The 21394-nt window shown below is 36.7% G+C and overlaps 1 protein-coding gene across 4 annotated transcripts in view; it reads right to left on the bottom strand.

Annotated features, from left to right (window-relative positions):
- The window catches only part of ERCC8 (ERCC excision repair 8, CSA ubiquitin ligase complex subunit), a 67622-nt gene that overhangs the window by 42117 nt on the left and 4111 nt on the right, over positions 1-21394 (bottom strand). For 3 of the 4 annotated variants that reach the window (XM_058564024.1, XM_058564023.1, XM_058564025.1), the window contains exons 2-4: positions 16899-16994; positions 12099-12200; positions 8129-8252 (exon numbers count right to left, since the gene is read on the bottom strand). In XM_058564024.1, coding sequence (XP_058420007.1) covers positions 8129-8252; positions 12099-12200; positions 16899-16994 — 322 coding nt within the window. Of the gene's footprint in view, positions 1-8128; positions 8253-12098; positions 12201-16898; positions 16995-20866; positions 20978-21394 lie in introns of all 4 variants that reach the window. The other variant, XM_058564026.1, reaches the window with a different exon arrangement.

The raw sequence follows: 21394 nt of genomic DNA, 5'->3' as shown, positions 1-21394 counted from the left end.
TCTATGGACTTGGCCAACTTCTACTCAACATCCTTCATCTCAGCCACTTGCTCTGGGAAGCCTTCCCTAAATTCCCCATAGGTTAGATGCCTCTGCTAAACTACTGTATACTTTCGTGGTTACAGATCCATTCAGACATTTCTGTTATTTCTTGTTTAATCATTTGTTTTTCTTGCTAAACTTGAAGCTCCTTGCCATAGGGCTCCTTGCAATAGAGCAATGTCTGTTTTGCTCACCACTGAATCTCCAGTTCTAACATGTAACAGCCATATAATAAATACCTGTTGAATATATTCAAGAGTCTTATTCATTTTTAAAGAACAAGGCCTGGATACTGACATCAGCATTTTCTGAACTATGTTTCATTATGCAAAATTTTAAGAAAACTCAGAATGACAAGAAAGGTGCTCTTTACCTTAAAGTTTAATAGAGAAGACTCTAGAGAAGACAGTCCTCTAAGCCATATCATATGCTCAAACTATAAAAACACGCTTATGGAAAACACAGGTGAAGAAAAGGAATGATAGGTATCTAATATGCACATTAATAGGAGAATCAGTGACGAGGGTAGAGGATGAGGAGGACAATATCATGCCTTCCTTATTTTTCTTTGAACCTAGCAGATGCATAATAAACTATTTCTTACTGAATACTTTCGAAGTTCTTATCAATAAAATGCTTTATCTATTTCAGAATGAATATGAACTCATTCACGGAATACCGTTTTGAGTTAGCAAAATATTTATGTTCTAAAAAAAAATGTAAATTCAAGATGTCTTTCTTAGGGTTTTAAAAGAAGTCAATGTTAAGGAAAGAAAATGCAAATGTATGGCTCACTAATTTTTAAACCACACTTATAAGTAAAGTGTAACAAAAATACAGAAAAGCATATAAATCATAAGTGTAAAGCTCAATGAATTTTCACAAAGTAACCACCACCTATATTATAAAATAGAACATTACAAACACCCCAGAAGGCTGTAGAACCCCCTTTCAACCCTCACCAAGAAAGACAACCACCGGGCCGGCCCCGTGGCTTAGCGGTTAAGTGCTCGCGCTCCACTGCTGGCAGCCCGGGTTCGGATCCTGGGCGCACACCGACCCACCGCTTCTCCCGCCATGCTGAGGCCGCGTCCCACATACAGCAACTAGAAGGATGTGCAGCTTTGACATACAACTATCTACTGGGGCTTTGGGGGGAAAAATAAATAAATAAATTAATTAATTAAAATAAAAAAAAAAAAAAGAAAGATAACCACCATACAGACCTCTATCATCACAGGTTCGGTCTATTTTTTGAACCTCCTATGAAGGGAATTATATATTAGGCATTCTTCTGTATGTGATTATTTTGTCTAATATTACGTAAAATTGATAAATTTCGTTGATAGAGAAGTAAGTGTTCCCTTGTCATTGTTGGACAGTATTCCAATGTCTAATTTGCCAAATTCTATTTGACTGTTAATGGACATTTGGGTTGTTTCCAGTCTTTGCTTACCATAAACAGTGCTGCTATGAAAATTCTTATAAATGTCCTTTGGTGCACATATGTATGCATTTATATACTCAAAAGTATAACTGCTGGGTCACAGGGTATGCACATATTTGGCTTCAGTTGAAACCAAATATCTGTACCAATTTGTAATCTCATCAGCAATATATGTACTTGCTATTGGCATCATCAGCCTCTTTAATTTTAGCCATTCTGGAGGGTATAGAGAGGTATTTCATTGTAAATTTAATTAACATATCCAGGGACTCAATTAATAAAGTCGAACAGTTTTATTTATTGGCTATTTGGATATCCTCCTTTTTGAACTGCCTATTCAAGTGTTTTGCCTATTTTTCTGAAGGGCTTTCAGTCTTTTTATTTTTGTTGATTATTTATATAATCTGTATATAAGTCCTTTTTCAGATACTTGCGTATGTCAGATATATCATCTCCCACTCCGTGGCTTACCTTTTCACTCTCTTAATGGTGTTTTTGGATGAAGAGAGGTTCCTAATTTTAACGTAGTTCAATTGATCAATCTTTCCCTTTTCGGTTTGTACTTTTTGTGTATTTACCTATCTTAAGCCATGAAGACATTTTTCTGTTTTCTTCTATAAGCTTTATTATTTTCTTTCACATTTACACCTGTAATCCAACTGAGATTGACTTTTGTGTCTGGTGTGAGGTAAGGGTCAAGATTAGTTTTTTTTGTATGGATACCTAGTTGATCCAGCATCATTTATGGAAAGGGCTATCCTTTCCCCAATGCACTGTAGTGTTACTTTTGTCATAAATCAAATGATTGTATATGTATGGGTGTGTTCCTTGATTCTCTATCCTGTTCTACTTGTGCCAATATCACATTACCTTACTTAATTTATTGTAAGTCATGACATCAGGTAATAAAGTCCTCAAACTTCATCCTTCTTCAAGAGTGCCCTGTCTCTTTGCATTTCCATATATATGTTAGAATTAGCTAGTCAATTTCCATAAAGGAACCCTGTGAAGATTTTGATCAGAAACGCACTGATTCTGTAGATCATTTTGGGTAAAACTGGTATCTTTACAATACTCAGTCTTCTAATTCTTTTTTTTTTTTAAACTTTATTTATTTTTCCCCCAAAGCCCCAGTAGATAGTTGTATGTCACAGCTGCACATCCTTCTAGTTGCTGTATGTGGGACTCGGCCTCAGCATGGCCGGAGAAGCGGTGCGTCGGTGCACGCCCGGGATCCGAACCAGGGCTGCCAGCAGCGGAGCGCGCACACTTAACCACTAAGCCACGGGGCCGGCCCTGAGCCTTCTAATTCTTGAACGTGGTATATTCTACCATTCATTTGGGTCTTAATTTCTCTCAATAATATTCTATAGTTTTCTGTGCAGTGTTGAGTGGTCTTGTACGCTTTTCAATTTATTACTAGGTATATAATGATTTTTGACACAACTGTAAATGGCATTAGTTTTGAAATTTCATAATTATTTGTGCCTGCAATTTAGAAATACAATTGACCTTGTATCCAGCAACACTGCTCAATTTACTCATATTAATTCTAATAGTTTGGCTATAGATTCTTTTGGATTTTCTATGTTCATAATCATGTCATCTGTGAATGACAGTTTAAATCTTTTTATTTCTTTTGTTTGCATTATTGCACTGGCCAGAACTTCCAGTTTAATGTTGAACAGTGGGGATAACAGCGATAACTCAAAGGGAAAGCTTTCAATAGTTTCCCACCACATATAATGTTTGTTTTTAAGTGTATTTTTTGTTTGTTTGTTTGTTTTGTGAGGAAGATTGGCCCTGAGCTAACATCCGTTGCCAATCTTCCTCTTTTTGCTGAGGAAGATTAGCCCTGAGCTAACATCTGTGCCCATCTTCCTCTATTTTGTATGTGGGTTGCCACCAGAGCATGGCTTGATGAGTGGCGCACAGGTCTGCACCCAGGATTTGAACCTGCGAACCCTGGGCCGCCAAAGCAGAGGACACTACTCAACCACTACGCCACTGGGCTGGCCCCGGCGGTTTTTTTTGTTTTTGTTTTTTTGTGTGTGAGGACGATTAGCCCTGAGCTAACATCCGTTGCCAATCCTCCTCTTTTTGCTGAGGAAGATTAGCCCTGGGCTAACATCTGATGCCAATCCTCCTCTTTTTTTCTGAGGAAGCTTGGCCCTGAGCTAACATCCATGCCCATCCTCCTCTACTTTATATGGGACGCCGCCACAGCATGGCTCGACAAGCAGTGTATCGGTGTGCACCCGGGAGCCGAACCGGCGAACCCCGGGCCGCCGCACTTAACCACTTGCGCCACCGGGCCGGCCCCCGTTTTTTTTTTTTAATAGATACTCGTTACCAAATTAAAGACTTTCCCTTCTATTTCTAGTATGTTAAGAGTTCAAAAAATCATGAATGGGTATTAACTTTTATTAAAAAGTGTGATTTTTTTCCCAACAAACTGGGTACAGAGGGAACCTACCTCAACATAATAAAGGCCATGTATATATGACAAGCCCCAGAGCTAACATACTCAACGATGAAAAGTTAAAAGCTTTTCCTTTAAGATCAGGAGTAAGACAAGGATGCTCAGTCTCATCACTTTATTTAACATAGTACTGGAAGTCCTAGCCAGAGCAATTAGGCAAAAAAAAGAAATAAAAGGCACAGGAACTGGAAAGGGAAGAATTAAAACTATCTCTAGGGCCGGCCCCATGGCTTAGCAGTTAAGTGCACGTGCTCCGCTACTGGCGGCCCAGGTTTGGATTCCAGGCACACACTGACGCACCGCTTCTCCAGCCATGCTGAGGCCGCATCCCACATACAGCAACTAGAAGGATGTGCAACTATGACACACAACTATCTACTGGGGCTTTGGGGAAAAAAAAAGGAGGATTGGCAATAGATGTTAGCTCAGAGCCGGTCTTCCTCAGCAAAAAGAGGAGGATTAGCACGGATGTTAGCTCAGGGCTGATCTTCCTCACAAAAACAAAAAAAACAAAAAACTATCTCTAGGGGCTGGCCTGGTGGCATACTCATTAGGTTCGTGTGCTCCGCTTTGGCAGCCCGGGGTTCACAGGTTCGGGTCCCAGGCACGGACCGACACACCGCTCATCAAGTGATGCTGTGACGGCGTCCCATATACAAAAATAGAGGAGGATGGGCACGGACGTTAGCTCAGGGCTAATCTTCCTCAGCAAAAACAGGAGGATTGGCAATGGATGTCAGGTCAGAGCCAGTCTTCCTCACACAAACAAAAATACAAAACTATCTCTATATGCAGATGACATGATATTATATATAGAAAACCCTAAAGACTCCACCAAAGAACTGTGAGAACTAATAAATGAATTCAGTAAAGTTGTAGGATAGAAAACGAATATACAATATACACTAATAATGAACTATCAGAAACAGAAATTAAGAAAACAATCCCAGGGGGCTGGCCCGGTGGCGCAAGCGGTTAAATGCGCGTGCTGCAGCGGCCCAGGGTTCGCTGGTTTGGATCCCGGGTGCGCACTGATGCACCGCTTGTCGAGTCATGCTGTGGCGGCGTCCCATATAAAGTAGAGGAAGATAGGCATGGATGTTAGCCCAGGGCCAGTCTTCCTCAGCAAAAAGAGGAGGATTGGCAGATGTTAGCTCGGGGTCGATCTTCCTCAGCAAAAAAGGGGAAGATTGGCAACAGATGTTAGCTCAGGGCCAATCTTCCTCAGCAAAAAGAAAAAAAAAAGAAAAGAAAAGAAAAGGAAAAAAAACCAAAACAATCCCATTTAAAAATCAAAAAGAATAAAATACTTCGGAATAAATTTAACTAACGAGGTGAAAGATCTGTACACTGAAAGCTATAAGACATTGATGAAAGAAATTGAAGAAGACACAAATAAATGGAAAGACAGTCCATGCTCATGTAGTGGAAGAATTAACATTGTTAAAATGTCCATACTACTGATTCAATGCAATCCCTATCAAAATTCCAACGGCATTTTTTACAGAAAGAGAAAAAAAAAAATCCTAAAATTTGTATGAAACCAGAAAAGACCCCAAATAGCCACAGCAATCCTAAGAAGAAAAAAGCTGGAGGTATCACACTTCCTGCTTTCAAAACACTATTTACAAAGCTATAGTAATCAAAACAATATGGTATTGGCATAAAAACAGACACACAGATCAACGGAACAGAATAGAGAGGCCAGAAATAAATCCAGGCATATATAGTCAATTAATTTATAACAAAGGAGCCAAGAATATACAATGGGGAAAGGACGGTCTCTTCATTAAACGATATTGGGAAAACTGGACAGCCACATGCAATGGAATGAAACTGGACCACCAGCTTACACCACACACAAAAATCAACTCAAAATGGATTAAGGACTTGAATGTAAGACCTGAAACTATAAAACTCCTAGAAGAAAACATAGGCGGTAAGCTCCTTGACGTTGGTCTTGGTGATGATTTTTTAAGGAACCATCAACAAAATGAAAACAGAACCTACGGAATGGGAGAAAATATTTGCAAATCATATACCTACCTGATAAGGGGTTAATATTCTAAAACCTAAAAACTCATAAACTCAATAGCAAAAAACCCAAACAATCCGATTAAAAAACGGGCAGAGTAAGTGAATAGACATTTTTTCAAAGAAGACATAAAAATGGCCAACAAGTACATGAAAAGGTGCTCAACATCACTGATCATCAAGGAAATGCAAATCAAAAGCACAATGAGATATCGCCTCACACCTGTTAGAATGGCTATCACCAAGAAGACAAGAGATAATAAGCGTTGGTGAGGATGTGGAGAAAAGAGAACCCTTGTGAATGGTTGGTGGGAATGTAAATTGCTGCAGCCACTATGTAAAACAGTATGGAGGTTCCTCAAAAAATTAAAAATAGAACTACCAGGGGCCAGTCCGGTGGTGCAAGCGGTTAAGTGCGTGCGCTCCGCTTCGGCGGCCCAGGGTTCGCAGGTTTGGATCCCTGGCGCGCACTGACGCACCGCTTATTAAGCCATACTGTGGCGGCATCCCATATAAAGTAGAGGAAGATGGGCACGGATGTTAGCTCAAGGCCAGTCTTCCTCAGCAAAAAGAGGATTGGCAACAGATGTTAGCTCAGGGCTGATCTTCCTCACAAAAAAAAGAAATAAAAAAAAGAAATAAAAAATACCATATCATACTACCATATGATCCAGCAACCCCATTTCTGGGTATATATCCAAAAGAAACGAAATCACTATCAGAAGATATCTGCACCCCCACCTTCACTGCACCATTGTTTACAAGTGCCGTCATGGAAATAACCTAAATATCCATGAATGAATGAAAAGATAAAGAAGATGTGGTATCTATATATAAAATGGAATATCACTCAGCCATAGAAAGAAGGAAATCCTGCCATCTGTGACACATGGATGGACCTTGAGGGCATTATGCTAAGTTAAGTAAGTCATAAAGAGAACGACAAATACTGTATGATATCTCTTATCTGTGAAATCTAAAAGAACCGAACTCTTAGAAACAAAAAATAAAGTGGTGGTTACCAGAGGCTGAAGGCTGCGGGAACTGGGGAGATGTTGGTCAAAGGGTACAAACTTTCAGTTATCAGATGAATAAGAGAAGAGCAAAGTTGCATAGGGAAAGGGACTTGAGGCAGGGAATACAACACAATCAAGATGTGATCAAAGGCAAAAGGAGTCCAATTTAGCGGCAGCAAACCATTTATGTTGAAAAGAGGTAGAAGCTAAGGTTGAGAGAGTAGAGGGTGAAGTTATGGAGAACTTAGAATGCCAGGCTGAATTTAGACAATGGGAGTCACTAGTGGGTTTGGGTAGAAACATGATGAAGCTACTTTATAAGATTAATTCTGGGGTAGAACTTACCATGGAAAGTGTGGTAAGGAAAGTAATGCAGGGAAACCAGTTAGTTTTCAGTAGTAGTCTAGATGCACAGTGATGGTAAGGGAAATAGAAAAGAGAAAAATGAGAGAGTTTGAAGGAAGAATTGCTAAGATTTGAGGACAAAATGGATGTGAGGAGTGATCACGTTCAGTCTGGAACATGTTATGTTTCAGGAGGTGAAACTACATTCATGTAAGAGGTTCTGTAGACAGGTAGAGAAACATGGGACTAGAGCTCAGGGAAAAGATTAGCACTAGAAATATAAATTTGACCATATATCATAAAAACTACTATCTACTGTTTACCTTTATTAAGCTATAATATTAATAACTTTCTTTTCCTTTAAGTGTTTAATTCAATAGGAGATAAATCCAATTTTCTTCCTTAGACCACCTGACCATAGTAGTTTTCAAATAAGAGAGATAATAATAACAAAAGCTAATTTTTTTTGAGCACTTCCTATGTGCTAAGCACTGTTCTAGGTACTTTACATATATGGACCTATTTACAACCATTCTAATAAGGTACAATCATTACCCCTATTTACAGAGGAGGAAATTGAAACAGAGAGGTTCACACACTTGCCCAATGTCACAGCAACAGAGATAAGATATGAACTTAACCACCATAGTGCCTTCACGTCTAACATACGTGACATCTTAGCAAATAATCACACTAAAATGGTTTGGGGTTAAATTCTTCTTCACCCTACACAGCAATTTGGAAAGGCTTTAGTGTACTTACTTGTAATGTATTTGTATCCCACACTTTCAGAGTTTTATCAAATGAGCTTGATGTGAACATGCCAGTGTCATGAGGATACCACTGTACAGTCTCCACACTATATTTGTGAACATCAGGATGGTTTCTACAAAACAACAATAAAAATTAAGAGATAACTGACTTATGTGAGTTTTAAAACTGATACTATATTAACAAGCTGCAGTTTCAGGTAGGATGATATGAATGGCCAAAACTAGATCACATGCCTGTGCCCTAGCTGTCCAGGGAAGGAGACTGTCCAGGTACCTCCAAAGTGTGATGTGGAGGCCTGCTTCCTACCAAGGCTCATAAAATGGGAGACTTCACATTTCTGTACTACAGCCTGGAGGGATCAGCCAGCTACACCGGACCTCTTCATGGAGGAGACAGTGAGTTTTCCTTACTGGAAGAGATACCTATTCTGGTCTTGGATTTGCTTTTCCCCAATATCATTTTATCAGCACTATCATTCTGAGAATTGTTGAATGCATCACATACTTCCATGGTATCCCAAACAACATTGCTTCTGATTAAGGAATTTACTCTATGAAAAAAGAATGTAATTGGCAGATGCCCATGGGATTCACCACCACTCTTATGTAACCTATCACCCATAGAAGCATGATCTGTTGAAGACGAGTTATGATATTAGCTAAAAGATACCACCTTGTGAGGGTGATGTGCTGTCCTGAGGATGCAGTATATGCTGTGAACTGGTGATCAACACAGTATATGTGCCACTTTTCTGAATCTTAATTCAAACTAACTGGCTGTTAAGAAACACTTATGAGACAATGAGGGAAATTTGAACACTGACTAGATATTTAATATCAGGACTTATTGTATATGTGAGATAATGGTACTGTGTTTATGCTTATAAAAAGTTTATCTTTTAGAGATACCAATAAGTAATTACAAATGAAATGATGTTTCTGGGATTTGCTTCAAAATAATCCTCAGAGTACAAGGGTAGGGGTAGAGATGAAACAAGATTGGTTATGACTAATAGTTGTTGAAGCTGGGTGGTGGGCACACAGTTCATTATACTACTCTCTATTTTTGTATATGTTAGAAATTTTCCATAATAAAATAAACAAAAGGTAACAGAAGACTACTGCAAGCCTATGCAGATAGGATCATCATGAGTTCTGATTCCTTAAGGTGAAAGTCTGAATCACAACACGGGGTAAAGGACATTAAACACTGGTGGTGCTACCTGAAGGAATGAGAACATGAAGAAGGAAAGTCTTAGGTTCTGGCCTTGAGACAGGTGCAAAAACACAAGGACCATAGTGCCTACACATATTTTCTTTCTTTCTGTGTCATGTATATATTTATATATTTTAACTAATTTCTCCTCTCTCTTACCTCCATTATTTTATATAGATTAAGTATACAATTGAGTCCAAAAGTTGCATAATACTGATCATGTAAAACTAGTGGAAAAATGGACATTATCTTGAACTGGAGAGACAGGATTATCACCCTTCGGGGAAGGGGATGATTACATTTTTGGTTGTATAGTGGATACTTGCATTAGGTTAGTCTAGAATTTTTTACCAAAAAAAAGGAAGGGTAAGTATGGGAAGAATAGTGTATATGGATGTTGGACAGCCAAATGCGTGGACTGTAGTTGATATGTGCCCTTTTCTTGGCTGCTGAGCATCCAAACTCCTCCTATTTGGGGGAAATCCCCTTCATTCATTGAAAGGCAGGGCCCTGCCTCTTGTTAGAAAAAGCAAGGAACTTCAGACATTCTCCTTCCCTTCCCCTTGGCAGCAAGGGCATGGACAAGTGTCCCGGGCTTCATCAATCCTGCCTGGGACTGCAAAACTCCAGCTAGTAATGCAAACCCCATGGATAGTTAGCAATTATTCATAGCTGTGGTGTTGAGAGTCTGTGTTGGTGACATGCAGCAAGACTTGAACTAAATCGTTCCTGTGGTGCGACCTTGACTGTGTTCACTATGCTAGTTTCTCTGGCTTTCTGCTCATTTTCTACATTTTGATTCTTCCACCTTCCTACCAGTTATGTGAGATACTAAATATCTTTCCAATCAATTTCTACTTAAGATAAGCAGAATAGATTTCTATTTGCTCCTAAGAATTCTGATCTATACAGATATTTTCCAGCTTTAAATAAAACAAACTTTTAATGTAGTGATCACAAATAAAAGCTCATTTATCTTTTAAATTTTAAAATAGGACAAAATATTATATTATTCTCTTACTATGTATGATCTGCTATTCTCATTCACATTTAATAAGAATTTTGGTACAGGAAAGGAATCTTTTTGGTGCTCAAGAACAAACACATTAAGTAAAGCAAAAATAAATGCCAGGAAACAGTCTAAGCCACATTAACTTAATAACAATTTTTAGTGAAATTATTTTTTAAAGTCAGATTATAAAGTCTTTGGATGTAAAAATGCTACTTTAACTCATTTTGAAAAGATGCATACTATATGTGCATTTACATTCAAAGTCATGCTTTTAAAGATAGAGTTTGAATCCTAGAAGAAAGTCATAGTAAAGCAAAAGACTGACATACCAAGCATTTACTTGTTTTTACACACCAGAAAAGCAGATCATAGTCCCTCATGGAATAACATTATTTAGCATGTGGTATATATGAAAATACTAATTTCTATATAACAAATTAAACAATGTTAAAATGTTAGCTAAAATAAAAATGAATTAAATTAATTAATATGACTGTCTTACATACAGAATTTAGACATTGTTTTTTTTTGGTGGGGGTAGAGACAGAGTATAAAATGGTGTAAGCCTCTTAGAAACCGAGGTCCAGAGTATTTGAGGTGGTATCTTGTCTTTTACCAAGTGTCCCTCTAACTATATTGCTTTCCATTTAAATAGTGGTTTTATAGTTTTTAACGTGCTTTTTAAAAGATAATATTTCATTTAAGTCTCACAGAAATCTTACAAGAATAACAGGGCAAGTATAATTATCTCTAAAACAAAATAATCTGAGGTTCAGAGAAACAGTTTCCCAAATCTATATTTCCAAAGTGAAGAAACAGAGCCAAGAAACAATCATAAATCTCCTCACAAATATTCCATGTCCTTACGCACCTGTTCTAGTGTTTTGGGAACAGCTTTAAGACAGTGGTTACTGATATTAATTTTCATGAACTTCTTCCTCTTGAAAGCATTTTCTCAACACCCATTCTGTTAATTTAAAGGTCTGCTCAATATCAGACCAGTTACAGGTGACGAGAAAGAATTAAGTAACTCATTATGAACAAATTACAACCAAGTCACAAAACATTTTATTAGAGACTTAAAAATAATTCTCAAAATACTAGAAAGCCAGTAAAGAACAGTCAGAAAACTCAAGACCAAGAGAGGTCTGTTAGGCAGTTTTGAGTAAGTAGAGAGGTAAGAGAAAGGTAGGTGTGCGTGTCTGTTTGGAGCGGGATTGCCAGTACATTTACTGCTTCTAGTCATTGAGTAGAGAAGTAAGAGAGGTGTGTGTGTGTGTGTGTCTTTTTGGTGAGGGATTGCCAGCACATTTACTGCTTCTAGTCATTAATCTTTCTGCTCTATTAACATCAGTTGAAAAATCTAATTTGTGTTTATAATTAGCTGAAAGACTCATAAATAAATCTTCTACTAAGTGGTACTAAAAACCATAATCAGTTGCTGAGGTGTGCTATGTAGGTGTAGAATGAAAAGGATATAATCAAAAGTTTTTAAATAAAATCCTTTTGAAAACTGATGTCAAAATTGTTTTTGGGAAGTCTCATGTTAAAAACAGCTATACCTGAATTTCAGTTACTATTTTCAAGAAAATGTCAAGCGATATCCATGTAAATATATCATTTGAACAATTTGCTTGAGACATTCATATGACTGCTATTTTCATGTTTTGCATTTGAAGCAAAAAATACTCAACTGTTTATAAATTCACAGATTACATTTTTAATACACACCTGCTAACGGAACACACTGCTTTACATGTGTAATAAGGTTGTCTGCTGGAGTTCTCAAGATCATAAAGTACAATCACACCATCTGAACCGCCTGATAACATGCTAATAATAAAAAAGTTCACATTAATTTATCATTTTATGTAGTTCATTTTTTGATTACATATTTCTGAGAATTACTCATCTACAAACATCCAAATGTATTATGCCCACACATACAGAGTAAATCTTCATTAATATAGACTTCCATACACTAAAATTTCTTAATCTAATATTTGTAGAAGAATGAACATAGAAAGACTCAATCTGTGATCATTTAAAATTTACCTTCATGATTCCAAAAAGAAAGGACAACAGAAACAAGATGGCAAAAGACATTTCTCACTTCAGAAAGTAAAACATTACAAAGTCATTGTACATGTCCTAATTATAATTATGCTAAATGAAAATGGAATCAGATAGACCAGCTATTACTGATGTTAGCTATCTGACCCTGAGCAAGCTACTTCACCTATCTAAGCCTTTCAACATTTGTGAAAAGGGGGACATTTTCACCTAAATTGTTGATGTAAAGATAAAAGTTACAGGCAAAGTGCCTCTTATATTGCCTGGAAAAAATAGGGATCAATAAATGTTAGATTCCTTCCCTCTATTATGAACATTTATCCAATTCATTCAACCTTGAGCACCTGCAATACACTAGGCATTCTGCTAAAACAACTGTGAACGAGACAGGCATGGTTCCTGTCTTCCCAGAGTTTACCATCCAGTAGGGAAGACAGCTAGATCTATGAATTTATATATCTATATAAAGTATTGTTATTGCTAATATTATTGCCCACCATCAACCCTCACGTTGCTGTCTCTCTATTCATTCTGGTTCTCTGATTTGATTCTCTGGTAGATTCCTAAGAAAGAGCTAATGAGAACAATATTCCCTGAATTCTTGTATGTTTATTGACAATTTGGGCATTACTCTACTTATTCTTTTTGTTCTTATAATTTTGTACAAATTTTGACCTTAATCCTATTCTTTTGCTCATTTCTGTGTAAAATTAATTTTCTTAAACTTTTAGGGGGCCAGCCCGGTGGCGCAAGCGGTTAAGTGCGTGCGCTCCGCTGCAGGGGCCCGGGGTTAGCCGGTTTGTATCCCGGGTGCGCACCAACACACTGCTTGGCAAGCCATGCTGTGGCGGCATCCTATATCAAGTGGAGGAAGATGGGCATGGATGTTAGCCCAGGGCTGATCACCTCACAAACAAAACAAAACAAAACAAAACTTTTAGAGGGGAGGCTTGGTTTAGAGTAATATTTAAATTTTATATCTCTAGAATGCCCTCTTCTTCTTTTCCCTTTTTTTTTTTTAAGAAGATGTTCAAAATATGGCATCTTACATTCAGAGATCCTGGGTCTGTTCACCTCTCCAATTTTCATCTGGGCCATCTTTTTTCTTTGTTTCTATTGTCCCTGTACTGTTCAATTTGGATTCTATTCCGAGCAGTTTCTCCTTAGAGTAGGACTCTGTCCTTTAGGGGATCTTTAGCTGATTGGTTGGAGAGATCATAGGGCCTAGACTGCTCTAGCCCCTTCAGGTCTGACTGTGAACCCTCTGAACAAGTGGAGTGCGCCATCCTCTCCCAATTTCAGCTGCTGTAGTAAAAATGGCTTGCTGAGCTTTCAACTAACCGTTGGTTATTTTGGAGTTATCAGGTCTATCGGATGCCCCATTGGTTTTTATGCCTCCCCTAGTTTAGATACCACACAGATCTTGTAATTATCATTGGTTTGTTCCCACTCATCCATATTTTGTGGTTTGTGGGGATATTTGATCACTTATATCTGTTATAAGTGTTATATATTGGTGTTTTATTTTGCCACCTTTAGTTTCTTTGCTATTTAAAGTGCAAGATAAGGAGCTTGTGCCAGAAGTGAACATACTTCTTTCTTCACTGAGAAAATCTTGCTACAAAAAAATCTCAGCTCATCTAAACAGTGTGCTTAGTGACACAGTAGATTTACATTCTGGTACAAGCTCCTTATCTTGTTGTGAACCAGTTACAAAAGGTTCATGAACTAGCAGCATGTCCAAGTAGCGCTGATTTATATACTTGTTTTAAGAAAAATTCAATACCCATTTGTAGAACAATTAAGTTAATTTAAAAGTAGTTCTTCAAAGTTCTTTGCTCAAATGGTTCTAAAATCCTATTGATGATGGGCAGTAAAGAAAGACAGCAAGTACTACCATGCTGAAGTTTTTTTTTAATAATCAACGTTAGCTTCATTACAAAAATTTTGTACTTCAGTTAATCTAATTGCCTGTATAGAGATAATTGTAAATTTTAACAACTATAGCTTTTATTTTCATTGATAAAATGTTGTAGCTTGTTTGCACACAGTTGTGAGTTACATGTCTACCACAACCAATCCCAAAAACATTTTTGCTTCATATTTGAACTTTATGAAATATTGTTTTTTACCATGGCACTACATATATTATCAATGCAAAAACAAACAATTATTTTCAAAGTTGAACTTAACTGAATTTAATTGGTATTTACAAGAATGTCAGATGTTTCATCTTTGCTAGAATGACTTCTAAAATCTTTCCTTTGATTCCATTAATTGGGTGAAAAAATTGAACCATTATTGGATTAACTGATTTTGTATGTGAAGTATCTGATAGCACTGACATTATTTAACTGTGAGATTATTATTCTGCTTATAGGGTGAACACAGTAAGCGATATGGCTTCATGTGTTTATATGGACAAGTTCTTATATGGTATTAAAGATGAATGAAATTAACTTAGAAGAATTTAGAAGACAAAAGAAAATTTGAGCTTCAAAGAATGATACGCAAATATACGTTATGCAGTTGCACTAGTTAAAATGTTATTTTCAGGTAGACTTCTTAAAATAACTCCTACCTCTGGAAATAAATGCTTCTTTACCAGATTTGTATATTCTGGTTTCCATTCTGGTTTTCAGTGGTATCACTACAGCTCTTATAGTAGTTGGTAAATATTAACAAGTATTTTGAGCAAGTTACATGTGCATTAATTTTCTTGAGAAAAATAAAATCAATATTTAATTTTCTACTAAATATACATTTTGCTTTTTATTTTTCTCTTTGCTGACAAAAGAGTTTAATGCAGAATACTAGTCTTAGCAAACAATGAAATAAACAGCTGTAGATATTACCATGCAATAAAGGAGGAAACCACTGTGGTGAGAATCTTGACCTTTCTTGGTATGCTCTGCAAAAAGACTCCTCAGCCTGTATTTCTCACACATATTTCATGCACATATAATCTATAATGTCCCACATTTCTCACTGACTCTGACAACTGATAGCTACTGGCTTCATGTACTGCACAGGTCAAACAACTGGTCACTATCCCAAATGGCCAGCCGGAGTAGCAGTATTGAATATTTTTTATACCATCATCCCAGACCAAAAGAAATCAGCTATCCCTGCTATTCAAGTCTGCATTATTTTATAAGCAAATGCCCCACAGCTGACCTTGAATGGGAGGTGCTATGTTACGCCTGGAACAGGTCAGGAAAAAGAAGAGATTTATCGCTGGTCATCTTTTAAATTTAGCCACGAGTTAAAGTGAGAATTTGTTCACTGTACATGTTTCTCATGTACTACTAGGTGAAACCATGACAGAAGCTAGAAATAAAAAATGAAATTTTATCAAGCCCATCCTGGCTTATTTTAATGTAAATAATAATACTTCACTATAAAATAAAAATTCTGGGGCAAATGCTAAACATACCATGACAAACTTTACTTTTACACTTGTTCTAATTATAGACCACATGAAGAGTTGTGAACTTTCTTGTACAAGTAATGTGGGATCAAGATGAGTTTTAAGTGGGGGGATGGCATGTTCAGATTTGCATCTTTTAAAGCACTTCAGCTGTTGTGTGGAGAATGTACTAAAAGGAGTAAAAGTACAGGTGATAATGCTTTTTACTAACAGGAGTGGTGGCAACCATTTATGGTATGCCACGTCCTATGCTAATCATGTTATACATATAATCTCAATTAATGTTCACAACACACTTGTTAGGTAGGTATTATTGTTCCCATTGTATAGCTAAGGGGTTAGGTAAATTGCTCAAGGTCACACAGCTGGTAAGTGGTAAAGCCAGGAGGAACTCAAATACAAGTCTGGTTTGCTTCAAATTTAATTCTCCAAAACAAACTTTTGCTTTTTATATTTGTTTTCCCATTAGACTCCTTGAGAGTAGCACCTATATCTTAAAATGGCACCGACAGAGAGACACACACCCCAGCACTTAAAAGCTCTCTGCATCCAAAAGAAGTTAAATGTTTTGTTGATTTAACAATGAATATATTTATATTAAAGTAGTTTGGAAATGTTTATCTGGCAACATTTTGTATATTTGATGTTCTGTATTTATTTGAAATTAGTAGTGCCAGATTAAAAATGCTACAATTTAGAATTTTTACTAATTTTTATGAACCTTTACATAGTTAATCTGAAAGCAAGATTTTACTGCATCTCACTTAGGAAAAAAAAGGTTGTATACTGGATCGGCCCTGTTGCCTAATGGTTAAATTCCACTCCACTTTGGTGGCTCAGATTTGCCGGTTGGGATCCTGGGTGCAGACCTACAACACTCATCAGCCATGCTGTGGCGGCGACCCACATACAAAATAGAAGAAGATTGGTATAGATGTTAGCTCAGAGCAAATCTTCCTCAAGCAAAAAGAGGAAGATTGGCGAATCTTCCTCAGCAAGAAAAAACAATGGTTGTATGATAAACTTACTATCTCCCTTCAACAGGTTCAATATCAAGCGTGTTAACTCCACTGCCGTGGATCCTTTCAACATCTCTGTCTTTGTTTAACTCCAGTCCCAAAACCCTATAAAAATTAAAAGAGGGGAAAAGAAAGATAAAACTAAACAATTAGAAAGTCATTTAAACATAAAAAATGCCCTTATTTCACCAAGATTACATAAATTACAAAAATCGAAAGTAATGCTTAAATCTCTTTCTACCATACATCCAAAGGTATTTACAGATTTTTAAAGACCTTATACTAATTTTTAAAATATCAACAGTACTAACAATTACATGTAAAGAATGTCTCCTGAAGCATTATCTTAAACTTCACTTAAAGAGTGTATTTTATTAAGTTTATATTAAGCTATTCAGAGACTGAAACAAACTTTCACAAACAAAAGTTAAATTCTGATAACTTAAGCTTAACTGAGGACACCTAGTGGACAAAAGCTTAAATTACAGCATTAAAAAAAATTCCCTTGAGTGTTTCTTAAGCCTTAGGTGGAAATACGAAAGGAGTATATTCAATTCAACAAGTGGGCACATTTAAATAAAGCCAATTAAATATTTATAAATAAAAATGATTAACAAGTACTCTCACAAATTAAGACATGAAATTTCGGATATTTCATAACTGTAAACCATCATTATTCTGGTGAGGATATTAAGATTAAATGAGTTAATACATAAAAAGTGTTCATTATAATGCCCAGCACATAGTAAGTGCTTAGTGAATATTAACTATTAGAATTTGTCTTAATCTGTTGGATGTTAAAAAGCATTTACATTAATTTAACCAGAATGATTTCTAAATTCTTTATTGATGAATAGGATGCTAACTTATATGAAATTTTTTAGCTTATCAACTTATTGGTTCTTTAAAAAAAAAAAAATGCACAGTGCCAGAAAAAGTACAAACTGATACTTTTACACACTGACTGGCAGTACTAATAATTATAAGCATTTTGGAAATCATTTTAGTTGTATTGTTTGATTTAAACATATATATGGCTCTGTCTTCCGGGAGTTTAGCCTTAGGTTCAAACATCCAGTCTAACACTTACTATCTGACTTTGATCAATAACAATAATGGCTAATATTAAGAGCCTACTACTTGCTGACATTGTAGTCAGTGGTAATAATAAGTGTAATAAGTGGGAATCCTAAGTGGCAGATCTCCTAGGTGGTAGGTTATATTAGTGAATGCTTTTCCCAATTATAAAACTAAGACATAAGTAATTCGCCCAATGTCATACCTCTAATAATTGGCTAAACTGCATCTGAACCCCGACATTTTTTTCTCTAGACCACTATGCTGTTCTGCCATTTCTGATCTTCAATAGTTCACTAGAAAATGATTTTTCACATTTTTTTACATTGAAATTTCCATTTCTTCTTAAAATATTGTTCTATTTGATGGTTTTTCAAATTATCACAGTAATAGGTGCTTCTTGTAACAAGTAAAATATCATACAAACATGTGCAAAGGTAATCATCCCTTCCTTGAGTTCCCTTCTCCTAACAGTGAGAAATGTAGCTCCCATTATCATTAATATATTTATTCGATCAATCCCTCTGCACGTAACCATTATCACTACCATCCCCTCCCCCAACAAGGATGCTGCTCACCAGGCTTGGGCTTTGATTTCAGCCCCCACCCCTACAACACCCTTATCATCTGAGCTTGTCAGTCCCTACACTCAGACTACCTCCTCAACCCGCTCAGGCTCTGAAATAACACTCTAGGCCAACCTAATCCCTGCCTGTGTTTGGAAGCCTACCTCTTGCCCACCTAAAGAGTTTAGGACTGACTGGGGAACTAGGAGGGGTTAAGATGAAGGGAAAGGGGAAAGGTAATACGATAGAGAAATGGGGGTGGGGTGTGTGTGGAAGGAGGCAAGGTGTGCAAAAAAGAAGCCTTAATAAAGCAGGCCTGAGACTGCTATCCTCAGAAAGGGCTGCTTACAAGATTGACCCTTGGCTGGCTTCTGGGATTTCAATAGGGTTCCCAACATTCCTGGATAAGAATGGTTCACTGTGCCTAAACTATTTGGAGCAAACAACGTGCTTTATGATGAATATCTGCTTTCCTTCTGGAAGTCTGAAATTTTGGTACATTCTAGGTACATGCATGTATGTGCTAGGAATTTTGGTACATGCTCTCAAAGAATCATTAAACAAAGTTCTTCAGACAGAAGGGAAATGATTAAGAAGGAAACTTGGTATCGGGAATGGAGAGAGAGCAACAGAAATGATAAATATCTAGGTAAATATAACGTTTGACAGTTGAAAACAAAAATTCTAACACTGTCCTATGGGGTTTACAATGTATGTAAATATAATATAGAAGACAACAACACATATGGTGGAAGGTAAAGAGTGATAAAGTTTCTATATGCCAAATGAAGCAGTAAAATATTGATCCTAAGTAGACAATGAAAAGTTAAGTCAGTATTTTACAACACCTAGAGCAACCACCCAAAAAAATTATATAAAGATATATAGTCAAAATCATAACAGATAAATTAAAATGGAATACGAAATAATGTTCAAATAACTCAAAAGAAAGCAGGAAAAGGGAAACAAAAGATGTAGAGCAACCAGCACTCTCATCCACTGCTGGCGGGAATGTAAGCTTTTAGAAAACTGTCAGTTTCTTAACAAGTGAAACATATACCTAGTCCTTCCACTGCTAGGCGTGCACCCAAGAGAAATAAAAGCATGTGTCCATACAAGGACTCATACATGAATCTCTGAGAGCAGCTTTATATGTAATAGCCAAAAACTGGAAATGACTTAAATGTCCATCAACAAGTGAATGGGTAAACAAGTTGTGGTATATCCACACAATGGAAAACACCTCAACAATAAAAAGGAACTGACACATGCAACAACATGGAGAAATTTTAAAATAATAATGCTGAGTGAAAGAAGTCAGACAGAAAATGATTTCATTCATACAAAATTCTGGACTATGCAAACTAATCAGTGGTTTCCTGGAATAGAAAGAGGGTGAAGCGGGGAAAGAAGAGAGTGAGGGATTACAAAGAGTCATGATGAAATTCTGGGGCTTATGGATGTTTGTTCTCTTGATTATGGTGACGGTTTCAAAAGTGTATATATACGTCAAAACTCATCAGACTGTATAACCTAATTTAATGTGGAGTTTACTGTATGTCAATTATATCTCAATAAAGTTGTAAAAAAAAAAGGGGGGGGGTAAGAATTGTATTTCAGTGTTCATGCTTTTGCCCGTAACCATTGACAAGAAAGAACCTGGGGCAAATTACAGTAGACATCTTCTTTGAATAAAATTGGACTGTGTGGTTGTTTAGTTAAACAAAAACATCACTTAATGAGGGGAATCTTGAAATACTACCTTAAACACTTTATTTTAACTTAAATATACAAGTATTCCTTACTTCGCATAGTCTGATGTACATGAATTTCAGTTACCATGGTTTAGTTAAATAATGCAAGACCCCTGACAACAGGGTTCAAACTTCAGTTACCATGGCATATTAACCACAAGTAATAGCATAAAACACAAAGTTCAGTAATAGCTTTTCAGTTCACAAATTACCATGAAAATATCACACACATCATAATCAGTGACCAATTTACATGACTTCTTTGAAAGTCTGGAGGTGACTGGCCACTGTGCATTTGTTATTCCGTTTCTCACACAGCCTACAAAGTGTGTAGTTTTGCTACCTCTGTGCCCCTGAGATAAACCTACAAGGAATTTCACAAAAATGGATAACTGAATGAGGGAATTGGCCAACAAAGTTAAAGTGCACCAAAGAAATGCAAAGTGATAATGCTGGAAGTGAAACTCAAATTGAACGTAAATGGAATTATAAAAGAAAGAGCTGTGGGAAATGTTGACACGGCTGCCATTTGAGAAACTCGAGATACGCAGACCGAGGAAATCAATGAAGGTGAACTTACTGACATAAATGAGGCAAAGTGGTTGTGACGAAAAGGCTGAAGATGTCCCAGAGGAAGTGACACTAGCAAAAACCTTCACATTAAAGGAACTTTCAGAGATAGTTCATGACACTGAAAATGCAAAGGATAACATGTTGGAATCTGACCCAAATTTAGAAAGGAGTATGATAATTAGCCAAGGTATAGAAAAGATGCTCAACTTGTATTGTAAGTTGTTGTTGTTTTTTTACAAAGCACTTGAGTTCTCATCATTTCTAATACTTCTAGTATGTTACAGTGTACTAAATAAATATTAGCTTCTACTATTTTTTGATTTCCCTATACATTTATACCCAACAGTAAGGGGTTTTTAGTGTTTTGACAAAAAAGTTTAAAGATCTCAGAACAACAGGAATTTTCCCCATTGTTTATTAAGATCACTTTGCATAGGTTTCAGCTTGCACAATCAGTTTTATGGATGTGCACTACTATGCAAAGCAAGGATGGCTTGAATATTTGCCAATTGTTTGAAACAGAATTAAATGTGGT

This window comes from Diceros bicornis, chromosome 20 (genome assembly GCF_020826845.1).
Source record: "Diceros bicornis minor isolate mBicDic1 chromosome 20, mDicBic1.mat.cur, whole genome shotgun sequence".
Lineage (NCBI taxonomy): Eukaryota > Metazoa > Chordata > Mammalia > Perissodactyla > Rhinocerotidae > Diceros > Diceros bicornis.
This window is presented reverse-complemented; position numbering and strand designations above follow the sequence as displayed.